At 34.7% G+C, this 15833-nt stretch overlaps 1 protein-coding gene across 1 annotated transcript in view; it reads left to right on the top strand.

The window, feature by feature from the left end:
• Positions 1-2203: 2203 nt before the first annotated feature.
• The window catches only part of LOC107665991 (potassium voltage-gated channel subfamily KQT member 2-like), a 48745-nt gene continuing 35115 nt past the window's right edge, over positions 2204-15833 (top strand). Inside the window, 3 exon segments of the mRNA XM_016457082.1 lie at positions 2204-2213; positions 2944-3085; positions 5510-5698. Coding sequence (XP_016312568.1) covers positions 2204-2213; positions 2944-3085; positions 5510-5698 — 341 coding nt within the window.

Below are 15833 nucleotides of genomic sequence, written 5' to 3'. Positions count from 1 at the left end.
GTGTGTGTGTGTGTGTGTGTGTGTGTGTGTGTGTGTGTGTGTGTGTGTGTGTGTGTGTGAACTGCTGACTCGCACACTCCCTCACTCAAACAGCACTGGATTCACAGCACTGATCTCCTCTGATCTGCCTGGATCAAAAGCGTCTCCATACACACACACGCTTACCGTGAGCCGACCCACAAAGCATCTGACTCTTCAGTCAAACCTAAAAATATCTGCATGTCTTTTAATCAGAAAACACAACTGTCATCTGCGAATAAGTGATGCTGGAGCTTTTCTTAATGTCTTAATTAATATTTTGTTTATTTTTAGTGGACAGATGAAGTCTGTTCCCCCAAATTTCTTCACTTCAAAAAATGTAATGGCATTAAAAAAGAAATATTTATTAACTTTTACATTTATGCACTTGGCAGATGCTTTTAATCAAACTGACACTGCATTGAAGGTACATGTTAGCAGTTCATTTCTGTGTTTGTGTCCCATGTAAGCGAGCAGCATCTGATGCCGTGAGCTCTGTTCTGGACAGCAGAAGGTTTCGTGGCCCAGTGAGGCCCGTTTTCCTCAACGGACATTCTTCACTTTCATATAGAAGCTTGTTTCTGCTACAGAATAAAACATTTAAAAGGTAACGACAAATTTTTCTCACAATTCTGACTTTTATTTTTTTTTTCTCACAATTGTGAGTTTTATGTCTAAAAAAATTTGTTTACATATCTAATTTCTGAGTTTCTATCTCAATTCAGAGTTTGTCACAATTGTGAGTTTATATCTCACAATTCTGACAACATTCAGAATTGTGAGAGAAATATGTGAGAAATACAAAATAGAAATGCAAGATATGAAGTACATCTCGTTTTTTTTTTTTTTGAGTTTATACCTTGCGTTTCTATTTTGTATTTCTGAGTTTGTTTCTGAATTTATATCTCATATTTCTATCTGAATTTATATTTCGTATTTCTGAGTTTCTACCTGAGTTTATATCTTGTATTTCTCCGAGCCTATATATAGTATATATATATATAAATATTATATATATAGCCTATATAAACAGAGTTTATAACTGTTTAAGCATATAATGATATTCTAGTGAATTGTGTGCTTCTAGTTTTACAGCAACAGTTTGGACACGACCCTTTTCTATTCTAACATGACAATGCATCTGTGCATAAGGTTCAAAAAGAAATGATTGATTGAGTCAGAACTTGACTGGTCTGCAGAATCCCAGCTGAACACCTCTGCTGTGACTTTAAATTGTGAAAATTGTGAATTATTGTTACTATTTTTTTTAATTAGTATTTGATTAGGAGATTACTGTCTTTTCTGTACATAGCCTTATACCCTTTATATTAACATTGAGGGCCGCAATGGAAATGTGTATAGGATACTTGTATTTTGTACAGTTTGTCAAATAAATGTCAATTCAATTCAATTCAAAATGCAGACCTTGAGCCAAAAACTCATCACCAATCACCAATGACTTGTACATATGGGTAGAGTCATTTTAAACACTTCCAGAACTGTTGCAACAGAGATGGAAATACAATTTTTAAATACATGAATTATGTTTCCATCTTTGTTGCCACAGTTTTGGAAGTGCCTTTTTCTGTTCTAAAGAAGGGGGTGTCTCAATACTTTTGTCTATGTAGTGTATGTACAAGTCATTGGTGTTTGGTGATGAGTTTTTGGCTCGAGGTCTGCATTTAAAGTCACACATTTCTTTTTGAACCTTGCCTTATACACAGAGGCCAAACTGTTGCTATAAAATAAAAAAATAAAAAAAACACAATTCCCTAGAATATCATTATGTGCTTAAACATTAAGATTTGTACTCATGGAAATGACTAAAGTAGTCAAACCTGTTCATTAGATGCTGTTAAATATAGAAAGCCGTGAGAGAATGATGCATCTGCCTTTAGATCGTCTGTACTCACTGTTATTGAGTAAGTCCTGCATCACTGTGGCTCACAGTTACTGTAAGTGATGTGATCAAACCAGTATTAACCTTCAAGTCTACGTGAAGATGTGCACTGGCCATCAGAATTAAATATATTGGTCTTTAACCATCAAATTATATTCCAGTTCAGTGTTTATTAAATAATGTTTTTCTTGCAATTCTGTCACTACTTCTCATTTAGGGTCTGGGGTGTTGTGGGACATGCATTTATTACAATTACATTTATTACATTTTTTTATTACAATTATGATGTTAACAGGTCAGTTTGACCCACACATTTCACGGTTAAAACAGATACACAGACCAAAAAAATTACCATCTGAAGGTATTTACATTAAAGCATTTGGCATGCTTTTATCCAAAGAAATATATGTTTCAATTAAGGTGTAAATTTTTATCAGTTAATGCATGTGAATTTTGCTGGGAATTGAACCCATGATCTTGGTGCTCAGAAAAGCACACACAAAAAAAATTAAAAATACAAATCAATAATTTTAACAAAATGTACATTTAAAATGATGTCGACCCATGATCTTGGCATTCAGGAAAGCACAAAATAAAAATTAAATATAAAAATGTACATTTAAAAAAAAAAATATATATATATATATATATAATTACATTTATATTTAATTATATTGAGGTATACTAACAGTAAGCTTCAACCATCAATTCTATGTAAAGCCATTAAAACTAAGCATGGATCTTTAACCCTTATATAATATTCCAGGTCAATTTGAACCACAGTTTTACAGATTTTAAAGTGTTTCCATGTTTATTTTATTTTATTTTATTTCATGTAGTATTGTGTGAGAAATATTGAATCCAGTTTGACCCAGAATTGAATGATTGTATTCAGGTGTTCAAATGCTTGAGTGGCTCTGAAAGCATCATGAGATCATTTCTGAGCATGCTGTTCCTGAGTGTCGGTCTTTGGCAGGTCAGATGTGAGCTGAATGATCTGAGATCACTCTTGATTTGATTAGCAGGGTCTGGAGCGGCTCTCGTGTGTCTCGGGAGACGCTGCTGTTGTGTGGAGCTTCAGTATGACGAGCACGCAGAGCAGAGTCTTATTCAGCAGCCCAGGAGGCAAACGCTGGATCTGCTCGTGATGCTCGCCGTGCTGGATGTGTGTCTTTGTGCTGCTGTGGAAGTGAATTAGCGTGATCTGTTAGCTTTTTTGACATTTCAGATAAACACACAACAACCCAGAATCAGCTCAGACTTGCAGAAATACTGAGTTTTATGTATGTGATGGAGACATGTTCACATGGAGCTTTGGTCAAATTTGAACTCTCTTCATACTGTTTTCCTTATCATAACTCTTCTACAAAGGAAAGATCATCGGATGCACGTATGCATGTATTTTTTGCGGTTACATTCCCAAAGCTTTCTGAAATCTTCAACATTATAATATGAAATCTGCATTTGACTTTTATTCTCAAAACAATATTTAAAAAAGAAAAAGAGCATAGAGTACCCTGGGAATATGTACTGCATGATGGGGAATTATTTCCTCACCATACATATAAGCATTTTTGCCTGTCCAACAGTAAAATTCTGTTACATTTTGTTTTTATTTGACACAAAAATAACATCCATTTGGGAAAAATCTTTTTAAACTGTCTAAGATGCTGTGCTGGTCTTGACAAGCTGGTCTTGAAACAAAACAGCCCAAAACCACTCTAAAACCAGCTAACAGATCAGGCTGCGAGGGCTTAGGCTGGTTTCAGCTGTTGTTTTCAGCAGATTTTTGTATTTTAAGAAAAAATCCTCTGAATAAAAGAACAGGTGCTGGAAAATTTCTCAGTTTAATTTACAGACATTTCCTTTAACCCTAAAACACAACGACTGAAATGCATAATTCAAATGCCAGTGAAAATCAATAAGGGAAATATTAACACAGTACATTATGGGACCTTTTTATGGACTCTTCTTAGAGTGTACGAGGAGACTTCTCAATACAAACCAAACAATTTAAATGTGCAATGAATGTGCAAATGAAAAGGGTTTTTGTTTTTGTTTTTTTGGTACGAAATTACGGCTGTGCTGGTTTCAACTGGTATGACATGCTGGTCTTCCAGCCTGACCAGACCCAAAACCCTCTAAAACCAGCTAACAGATCAGGCCTAACAATTTAAATGTGCAAGACATTGCCAAACATGTACATTAAAAAAAAAATCTTACTTATTCTTACAGATTTTTTACTGAATAAATCTGGTTTTAGAGTGTTTTGAGATAAAGCAGGGGTGACCAGCTAATAAAACCATCATAAGCAATTACAGAGAGGGCATTTATCTATTAAATCTGGATTTGGAAACAAACATCACTTCTGGCTTTAAGGCCAGTGTACAGTGCTTGCCTTTGAAAACCCCAAACAGGCCATGCAATATAAAAAATAAAAGCATTCCTTATGCTGTAAAATAATGAATGAATGAATAATTGGTTTTAGAGGGTTTTGGAATCAAGCGTGGGTGACCAACTTAAACCAGCTAATTAAACAATTACAGGTGATTACAGAAAGGGCATTCTTTTATCGATTAAATCTGGATTCAGAACAAAAACAAAAATCGATAATGTCTATAAGGTCGTGTATGATGCTTGCTTTTGAAACTCGAACAGGTCATGCAATAACATGCAAATAATTTTTTTTTTTTTTTTTTAATTAAAAGTTGCTTACCTCCTAAAAAAAACAACTTTTAATTCAGCTTAAGCCGGTCATGCTAGTCTGAAGGCTGTTATAGGCAATACAGAAAGGTAGTTGATCTATTAAATCTGGATTCAGAACAAAAACAAAAATCGATAATATCTATAAGGTCGTGTAAGATGCTCGCCTTGGAAACCCAAACAGGACTAATTACATTCACAACACCAAAACGAGTTCTCCAGGGAGAGTCAAACCTGTGTAAATATATATATATATATATATATATATATATATACCACCAAATATGGAATGTTGAGACTCAGACCTTTCCAACGATATTTTGTCAAGATTATAAAAAGTTTTGATTCTAAAAGCTAAAAGCTAACCTGCTAAAAAATTGTAAAGTACCATTTCCATGGCAATGCAATGTCCAATTTCAAAATGGTTGGTTCACTGGATGAATTTTGAGGTTTTAAGCTTTCAAATGATATATAATTTATGATGATTTCTAAAACATGTGATTGGGAAAAAGGAAAGGAAAAATTATTTTTTGTGACAAAGGTCAGAACTCCTATTATGATGCACATGTTTTGAGGTGCACTCTTGTCATAAATTAATCTATTACTGTTCCTACATAATTTACAACAAAAAACAGTGGTAAAATATATATTTAGGAGTCTTAGATCTTTCCAACGATATATAGTTTGTCATGATTAGATCAGGATTTAACTGTAATATAGTAGTATAGAATACAGTAATATAGAAGTAAACTTCTGCCAGTGGGACGGTGACACTTAAGGGGTTAAAAAAGTGGTTAAACACATTTTTAAAAATCATACTTTTTGATATTAATTGTTTGTACTGTGTGACAACTACTGATATTAAAATTGTTCCATTACGGAATCGAGCCGAGACGGCGCGCTGCTGATCGCGGGCGCGGAGGCGACGAAGCGCGGCAGCATCTTGAGCAAACAGCGCTCCAGCATCTCCGGGAAGAGGCCGCCGAAGCGCAACGCGTTCTACCGACGCCTGCAGAATTTCCTCTACAATGTTCTGGAGAGACCTCGCGGATGGGCGTTCATCTACCACGGTTACGTGTGAGTACCATCAAAACAAAGAGCTTCTGGAGCTTCATCATCTCGCTTTTGTTCGCGCACTTAATGAGATGTTTACAGGGTGGCGATAGAAGAAGGGCTGCTTTCTGTTTCGCCTTTGTATCAATCGAACAAAGGGATCCTTGGTGTTTCTTTCATATGAATAGTTCAGATTAGAGCCAGACCTGCCCAAAGAAGCCTTTCATTGACATCGTCTTGAGTTTCTTGTAAAAAAAGCACTTCAGGTTTACAGCGTGGCAGGATTGTTCTATGATAGAACATGATGTGACTTTTCCTCAGTTTATTCTATTACTCTTAAAATGCTTTGTTTAAATGAAGATCTGCCCAAAGAGCATTTCATATACTGCAGTGATTCGTTCTGTTTGGGACTTTAGGCTCCTGTTCTTCATGGTAAAGGGTTGTTAAATGACAGTGAACTGTTATCTGCTGCATTTCTGTCGTGCATGTCATGCATTTTACAGAAGTTATCACAATAGAATATGGTGCAATTCCTTCCGGTTGCTCATTTTATAATTCTGAGAAGATTAAAGCAATAGTATAATGGTAATGGTATTAATAGTTATGTTTAGAGCCAGATCTGCCCAAAAGAACCCTTTCATGCTTCTGTTCCTTTTGGAAAAGTGCTGCATGTTTAACACATTGAGTATCAGGATTGATGTAATCAATAATGTGACTTTTCTTTTGCTAGTTTAATATATCACTCTAAAATAGCTTAACCCTTGTATTATGTTCCGGGCCAATTTCACCCATTTTGATTTTTGAGCTGTCTGTCGGAAATACCAGTTAACCTGTGAGTTTATTCTTGATATTTTGTGACTTTTTCTCATTTAGGGCCGTGAACATGCATGCAAAGTGAGGATACACTGATGCGTTCTGAAGTGCACACGCATAAATTTGTTACGATTTTGATGTTCACGGGTCAATTTGACCCACATTTTTTTGTTGTTTCAAGGCAACAGACCGTACAGACCCAAATTAAGTATATTTCTTGGGTATATGTTGTTATATTGGTGTTTTACTACCCTGGAAAGGGAAAAAATTTGCTTTTCCTCATTATTTTCAGTACTGAAAAAGATTTTCTCAGACTCAGATGGTAAAAGTGAGCTATCATTTCTATTTTCAAGAATATAGTAATATAGAAGTAAACTTCTACCAGCCGGAAAATGTGGTTAAACACATTTTTAAAAATCATACTTTTTGATATTAATTGTTTGTACTGTGTGACAACTACTGATATTAAAATTGTTCCATTCATACCTGATTCCTTAATAATGTGATATTTAGGGAATTGCATTGAATGCAATTAGGGTCAATTTGACCTGCTCCATCAAAATCATACCCAGAAATAATACATAATACAAGGGTTAAAATAGCTTGTTATATGAATAGTTTGATTCAGAATCATATCTACCCAAAGAACCTTTTTATACTGCAATGAATCATTCTGTTTGGGACTTTAGGCTCCTGTTCTTCATGGTAAAGAGTTAATGACAATGAACTGTTATCAGCTGGACTTATCTTGTGCATTTTATATGATTTATTTTTGCATTTTACAGGTGTTTTAGCAATAGACAATGGTGCATTTTCTTTCTGGTTGCTTATTATATCATTCAAAGAAGATTCTTTAATTATTTTTAACAGCATTAATAGTTTATTTTAGACCAGATCTGCCCAAACAACCCTTTCATGATCATTGTCTTCTGTTCCTTGTGGAAAAGCGTTTCATGTTTATCATGTGGCCTCATTTAGGGCCATGAACATGCATGCGAAGTGAGGATACACTGATGTGTTTTGAAGTGCACACAAATAATTTTCTTTGTTGATGTTCGCGGGTCAATTTGACCCACTTTTTGTTTTTTTATTTCAAGGCAACTGTACAGACCCAAATTAAATATATTTATTGGGTATATGTTGTTATGTTGGTGTTTTGCTGATGAGCTTTTTCTCATTATTTTCAGTGCTGAAAAAGATTTTCTCAGACTCAGATGGTAAAAGTGAGCTATCATTTCTATTTTCAATGTATATGAAATACTATTTAACTTATCCTTTTCTTCCAGAAATGTTGTAACTTTTTCTCATTTAGGGCCATGAACATGTATGTCTAAACAAGTTGTGTTCCAAATTTGAAGTTGATATAAAAAAAAAATTGTTTAGGTGTTATTCCAAAACTAGCCACCGGGTGCCATTCAAACGTGATATTTAGGGAATTGCATTGAATGCAATTAGGGTCAATTTGACCTGCTCCATCAAAATCATACCCAGAAATAATACATAATACAAGGGTTAAAATAGCTTGTTATATGAATAGTTTGATTCAGAATCATATCTACCCAAAGAACCTTTTTATACTGCAATGAATCATTCTGTTTGGGACTTTAGGCTCCTGTTCTTCATGGTAAAGAGTTAATGACAATGAACTGTTATCAGCTGGACTTATCTTGTGCATTTTATATGATTTATTTTTGCATTTTACAGGTGTTTTAGCAATAGACAATGGTGCATTTTCTTTCTGGTTGCTTATTATATCATTCAAAGAAGATTCTTTAATTATTTTTAACAGCATTAATAGTTTATTTTAGACCAGATCTGCCCAAACAACCCTTTCATGATCATTGTCTTCTGTTCCTTGTGGAAAAGCGTTTCATGTTTATCATGTTTACAATTCATCTAGTGTAGAAGATGATATGACTTTTCCTCAGATTGTTTAATATATCACTCGAAATAAGCCTTGTTTATATGAATAGCCACCCAAAGTATCTTCTTAAATTGCAACGAATCATTCTGTTTGGGACTGTAGGCTCTTGTTCTTAATAGATAAGGAATGGTACACAACAATGAAGTGTTATCAAGTTATTGCAATAGAAGATGGTGCCGTTCCTTCTGGGTGCTTATTATGTCATTCTAAGAAGATTAAAGCTTTTTTTTAATGGTATTAATTGTTCAGTTTAGAGCCAGATCTGCCCAGAGAACCCTTTCACGATCATTGTGTTGAGGCTTAATGTTCTTTTGGCTTCTGTTCCTTGTGGAAAAGCGTTCACATGTTTGTCATCTTTATAGAGTGGCAGGATTGATCTACTGTATTAATAGAAGATGATGTGACATTTCTTCTGCTAGATTATTGTATCAGTCTTAAAGGGTTGTCAAAAGCTTTATTTATGTGAATAGTTGGCATTAAAAATCATATATGCCCAAAGAAGCTTTTTGTACTGAAATGAATCATTGTGTTTGTGGTTGAAAGTCCTTTAGGCTATTGTTCTTCTGGATGAACACTTGTGCATTTCATGCATTTGACTGATGTGTACTTGATTAAGCAATAGAAGATGGTGCATTTTCCTTCTGGTTGCTCATTATATCTATCTGAGAAGATGCCTTAAAGCTTTTAATGGTATTAATATTTCAGTTTAGTATCCAGGTGAAATGAATCATCACAACTGGATTGTTTAGCACCAAAGTGAAGCTGTCGTCTTCTGTGCTTCTGTTTTGCATCTAACGCAGTTACGGATGTTTAATAGCAGGTTGTTTTATCAACAGAATATGATTCTGTGTGCCTTTTTGGTGGTTCATTATATCACTCTGAAAGCTTGTTTTGTGATATTGATAGTTATTATTTACCCAGAGAATCTTTTCATGCTCAGATTTCATGCTCACAATGTGTTGGGATTGAAGGTTCTTGTTACAAGCTGAAGAAATCCAATCGAATGTCATTTAGAGGCGCATTTCAAGCTTGTAAGAGATTTAGTTTCACATTTCACATACTGTATTATCAACACCGGGCACAATCAGAGCGAAACACCGAAGGCAGAATGACAAACAAACGTCTGCAATCACAGAAACATGCTGTAAAAACACTGTTTAATCAAGAACTGAAACAGAAAATACCGCATATGGTCAGTTTCCATGCATCAGATTACCATTACAATCATATACTGTGGCATTACTTTGTGGTACTGAGTGAATATCTGTACCATGATTAATGTATCGGGTACACGCTTAAAAATAAAGGTGCTTAAAAGGTTCTTCAGAGCGATGCCATAGAAGAACCATTTTTGGTTCCAGCTCTTTCTTTATGTCTTTATAATCTGAAGAACCTTCTTTCACCACAAAGAAGCTTTTGTGAAACAGAAAGGTTCTTCAGATGTTAAAGGTTCTTTATGGAACCATTTAGACAAAAAAGTTTTGTTTCTATGGCATCACTGTGAAGCACCTTTATTTTTAAGAGTGTATGTACCATTGTCGGTTGTATCAAAGTTTAATGATGTATTTACAGCATGTTTGGTGATATCAGGTGCAGATGTAGACGTGCTCACCAGCGACCCTGTTTTGAAGCGTACGGTGATACCAGTGCGCGTATCTTCACAGCATTACCCTCCGACTGCATCTAATCTCACTCAATTAAGCGTGAGTCAGCGGCTCATTGAAGGCAATGTGAGGCGCTGGTTTCAGCACCACGGCATGTGAACAGCTCCCATGAATCTCACAGCAGTCCTGACACAGATGCATGAGCAGGAACAGCATTTACACTCAGTTCACATATAAAACTCTGACACTAGGTCATTATTAGATACAAAAAGAATGGAAAGAAAGATCATATATAGTTAAAGAATGATGCACAAACATCATAATTGTTATGTTACTGTCATTTTGACCTGGAGAGGATTTTCTTGCTGTATTATTACCGCAAATTGGATTCAATCTTTTTATCAACTAGTTTTCTTTCAATTAGCACATGTTTTTTATTCCAGTTTGGAACTGATTGATCGTAGGCTCGTAGAGCTCATGCACCTCAGATTTTGAGTGATTATTTCCAGAAATTATTCACAAATAATGCTTTTTTCACTTAAAAGCTGATGCGCCAATCACCAGTGTTTATAACAGTTCTCATCTGTTTGGTGCATTTTGGAAATTTTGGTGATTTTTTTTTTTTTTATGTTAAAATTTTTGTGATTTTTTACAAATGTTAACACATCTTAAAAAATACCCCCTCAACAAGCCCAAAACAGCAACATTGACTCTTAATGGTGTTCTTAATTCTCTTAATTAATGGTGAAATAATAAAAAAATGAATAGTCATTTTATTTTCTTATTCAGGACTGTAATATAATCACAGTCTTTATTTACCTGACATCATATTGCCTTTTTGGCATCTGTTTTATTATCTTTTTGTCTTCACAGCTGAAAATGAATAATTTTTTCCCCATTTCTCCATATATGCAGTTTTTTTCCCCTTCCTATCTGATGTACTTGTTTCTCTTTATCTGGTTTACTTTTATCATAATTATATTTAATTAAATAATGGACTCATTAGTCAATGTTATCATGAATCTTGAGCATCTGGATTATATCTGGTCAGATTAGCAGCTGTGTGGGTGTAGATACAGGATTAGTTTCTTCATGGTTCCTCCAAAGCTTTCTTTCCATGTCATAGTCGTCTTAGTCTCACTCAAATCTATTCAGCTGCTTTGGGATGCTATGTATAAAAATGCTGTACTTAATGCTATATTTTAAATTAGAAACACATTATATGTGTTGATTTGGCAATAGGAACAAGACTGTAGTCAATAATAAGGTGTTTTTGAAACTGTATTTTAGCTGCAGATGTGTCTGAACTGCTGTGTTTCCGTGTCATGAAGTATGAAACACGTTGGCAGAAAACTGCGGAGTAACAAGCTCAAATCGGCAAAAACTGCTCATTGTAGTAGACAGTTTGGAAACCAGTCGTGGTTGCTAGAACTTTACCATAAAAAAATATGATAGCTACACTGTAAGAAACTGACTGTGAAATTCACAGTAATTAACCGGCAGCAAGTGACAAGTAACTTACTGTAGAAAAGAACTACAGTAATTAACTGGCAGCTAGTGACAAGTAACTTACTGTAGAAGAAATAACCATATTTTCGCTGTTTTCATTTACAGTAGCAACCATGTAACTGTAAAGTAAAACTCAAACTAATTTGCAAGTGCAACTTTTTCTTTTTTTTGCACTTGGACAGTGTAACGATTGGTGGGGAATGTGATTGGCAAAGGGCCTTAAGCCATGAATCGAACACGGGTCGCCAGAGATACAGTTGCACTATATGTCAGTGCGCTAACCACTAGAGTATCTGTACCGACAGGTTCCATTGCTGTTTAGTTATATTGGTTCAGCCCAAATAAAAAAATGAATATGAAATAAATAATGCATGTTGCACGATTTAAATATAAATATTCATTTATCAACAGTCACAGTTAACTGCTCATCATTATAACAAGCGTAATTTATCATTCTTCACTTATTGCTAGATGTGTTGAAACCAATAAAATCTTGATGACCTTCTGGTCATTTTTTTTATTTTTTTTTATTAAAGAATACATTTGCTTCCTGTATTCTCTATTCAAACCTAAAATGTAATTGAATTACAGTGAGGTCAAATTGAATCAGCTATGATCGGCGCATCACTAATTAAAATACTAAGTAAAAGGCCTCAAATTTGAAGTACAATCTGGGATGCCTTTTTCTATCAATTCTTCAATAGGTAGATCTTGTCTTTCATAAAGGCCGAGGTCAGGGATCTTGGGCCTAAAAAGGTTGGTGACCACTGCTCTAGACTATCGGTACCGACAGTTTACTAACAGTACGTTCCATTGCTGTAATGTTATATTGGTTCAGCCCAAATAAAAAATAAAAAATAAAAAATAAAAATGAATATGAAATAAATAATGCATGTTGCACGATTTAAATATAAATATTCATTTATCAACAGTCACAGTTAACTGCTCATCATTATAACAAGCTTCATTTATCATTCTTCACTTATTGCTAGATGTGTTGAAAACAATAAAATCTTGATGACCTTCTGGTCATTTTTTATTTTTTTTTGTTTTTTTTATTAAAGAATACATTTGCTTCCTGTATTCTCTATTCAAACGTAAAATGTAATTGAATTACAGTGAGGTCAAATTAAATGCAGTCATTGGCTGGAAACCCAGCTGCCAGTGTAGGCTACTATGTTTTCCTTCTCTGTCCCAGTGGCTGGGTTTCAGAAAATCCTAGTGTATGGCAGTACGGTGAAATCACGTTCTTGGGGGTGAATTTATGATTATGACACTGAAGTTAAAATAATATGATAATAATTAAAAGTTTGTATGAAGCAGTATAATGGGCTGTTTTTGTACAGGTAAAATAACTGGAAGTGAAAGATACCAGAAGCCAAACACATTCAAGTTACAAATAGTCGCGCCCGCTCTCTTGTGAAAACTAAGCTGGATAATAAAAGGTTACTGTGGGTTTTTTTTTTTACAGCACATTGTTGGTTACTGTAATTTTCTACAGTACATAATTGCTTGTTGTGTTTTCTACTATACATTGGTAATTACTGTGATTTTCTACAGTACATAATTAGTTATTGTGTTTTCTACAATACAATACCTGTAGATTTCACATTAATTTTTTACAGTGTACATTTTAAGTGTTGCAGGTTGAGCATAAATTTACAGTAAAAAAAGGTATATTGCATTAACTGACAGTAAAAAATTTATGTTATTAACTGAAATAGTTAATATACTAAATGATTAAAATGTGCTTTGTACCTTTTATAATATACTGCTACCTTAAAGCTAACTTTTTAAGCTACCTTAAAACACAGATGATAAAGAGAAAACTACTTGATGAATTAAAGTTCATTACAAGTAGCTTTCCCACATGCTAAATTAAATACTAATATAGAAGGTGCATACAAAACACCATCAAATAATGCAGTAGACATTAAATTAATGTAACATCAAACCTAATGTACATAACTGATGAGATAAAAATAAGAAGAAACTCCACTGAAAAACAATCAATTGTAAGCAGTCACAAAGGCAATTCTGTCAATTTTAGTTTTTTCGCCATATTTTTAACTTCCAAAGTCAATATTTTATTGTAAAATTCCCACTAGCTGTCCCGTTAGATTTGTTACAGTTTTTCACTGTATGGAAACTTACCATTAACCACTTCTTAGGTTTTTACTGCAGTGTTTTTATAATATTTTTACCATTAAAATTACAGTCATTATATACAGTGTAGTTTTGCCGTTTTTACAGCTTTAGTCTTCACTAACATTTGTGAAAAAGATGCAATTTTATGCTGTCTTCATTTGCTCACCAAAAGGAGATAAAGCTATATTGCGTGAGTGAGCATTTGTTGAGCATGTGAAGAGGTTATGTGAAGAATAACCTCTGTGTTGCTGACGTGATGAATTTGGTCATCGTCTCACTGAGAACAGACATATATGACACACACGTCTCTCATGTGACGACATTGTCTTGTAAAACTCATGTCTTATGTGGCCTTTTGGCCACTGCTGTCTTTCTGCTACCAGCGTCAGCAGTTTTCTGATTAAAACCCATCATTACAGAGCCAGACCACAAAACAAGAAAAGAGACAAAGACTGTGTGTGTGTGTGTGTGTGTGTGTGTGTGTGAGAGAGAGAGCTCTCAGCTCAGGTGTGAATCAGGCACCACCATTTAAGTTTGCTGTGAAAAAAGCAGCATGGTTTCAGGCCAACAGAGACGCGTCCGGGCATTCGGCCCTGCAGCAGATGAACACAGTAAACTATCTGATTCATGAGGTGCTTCGGCCGGTTTATATGAAGCTGTTAGTGTGCCACACCATTACACTGATGAAGGAGACGCACCTCATAAACATGCACTTTCTGTTGAGCTGAAGCACTGATTTATAGTAACCAAAGAATCAGTTCAAGCTTTTAGTCTTGATGTGAATGTCAATCCAGGTCTTCCGATGTTATATAATAGATTTGTGTAATGAATAGACCCAAATGTAATCATTATTCATTGATAATCAACTATGAGCTTTTTTGTTTCACTCTTTCTATTTTCTTTGCATCAGAATAGCTTTTTATTATTATTATTTATTTATTTTATTTTTAGTTTAGGTGTCGTAACCTTGTGCATTTGTTCATTTGTAGAAAAGCTTGAAATTGGCCAAAATGATTTGGAATAATTAAGATTTTTTTTAATGTTTTTGAAAGAAGTCTCTTCTTTTGGTTTGAGGTGTTTGACAAGCTGTAAGCAATACATTTCATCATGAGCGTGTGTGTCTGTGTGTGTGTGTGTGTGTGTGTTGGTATTTAGCCGTCTGTTCTGGTATTTGGCTTCGGTCCATTTAAATGACCAGAGCAGCTGCAACCGGCAGGAAGTTTAATGACCGAAATGAAGTTACAAACCTCCCCTAGTGATTCCTCCACACTGTGGGAGTAAATCATATGTGTGTGTTTATATGTGTGCATGTGTTTATTACTGAATGCCTTCGTCATCATTACATTTACATTACATATATTTACATAGATCAGCTGAATGAAAGATGATGTGCATGATTGTGCCGGCAAGAATCATACAGCATCAGATAATACATCAAATATCTGATATATCAGAATATATATACAGTATATATATATATAATTAATTTGAATCAAACAGTATGTATAACTCTGTATATAGGTCTGTTGCTTTCATGATGCATTAGAAACTCATCAGGGTTTATTAACTATATTTATTGCAGCTTGTGTGTCACAGCCCTAATAAAAGCATCAATCAAGCACACTGTCCTAACATGCTCATAAAGCACACACACACACACACACACGTCACCATCCGCAGTGAATCTGCGTGACACCGGCGCGTCTCAGAACACCCTGACCTGTGTGAAGATCACAAACATCATCCGCTGCGTCCTTCTGAGGGTTTACTTTCAGACATTCTCTTCTTCTGCACTTTGTGTTTTTGATGGTGTTGTAGGGAGTTCCTGATATTATGTATTTCTGATATTTAGCAGCACATCTGTAATGCAGTAAAGCACAGATTGTGGTTTCTGTATCATTCTCTCATTGGCTGATGTGTCTGTAGTTTATCTTAAGGTGAGCATTAATGTAGAATTATGGGCTATAACAGAAGAGAATGAATAGAAAACCCTCTTAGAAATGGTCAGCTTTGTGAGTATTCTGAGTAGTACGTATATTATGAACAGAAAGAATGTTGATATAGGGAAATTAATTATGCACAATTTGATCATTACAGTTTTTCTCGATTGCTTAAACACTATCACCAGGCTTTTGAACTAAAATTTCAAAACCATAACGCC

This window comes from Sinocyclocheilus anshuiensis, unplaced genomic scaffold (genome assembly GCF_001515605.1).
Source record: "Sinocyclocheilus anshuiensis isolate Anshui unplaced genomic scaffold, SAMN03320099.WGS_v1.1 scaffold447, whole genome shotgun sequence".
NCBI lineage: Eukaryota > Metazoa > Chordata > Actinopteri > Cypriniformes > Cyprinidae > Sinocyclocheilus > Sinocyclocheilus anshuiensis.
Note: the sequence above shows the minus strand (reverse complement) of the source record. Positions and strands in the feature narration are given on the sequence as shown.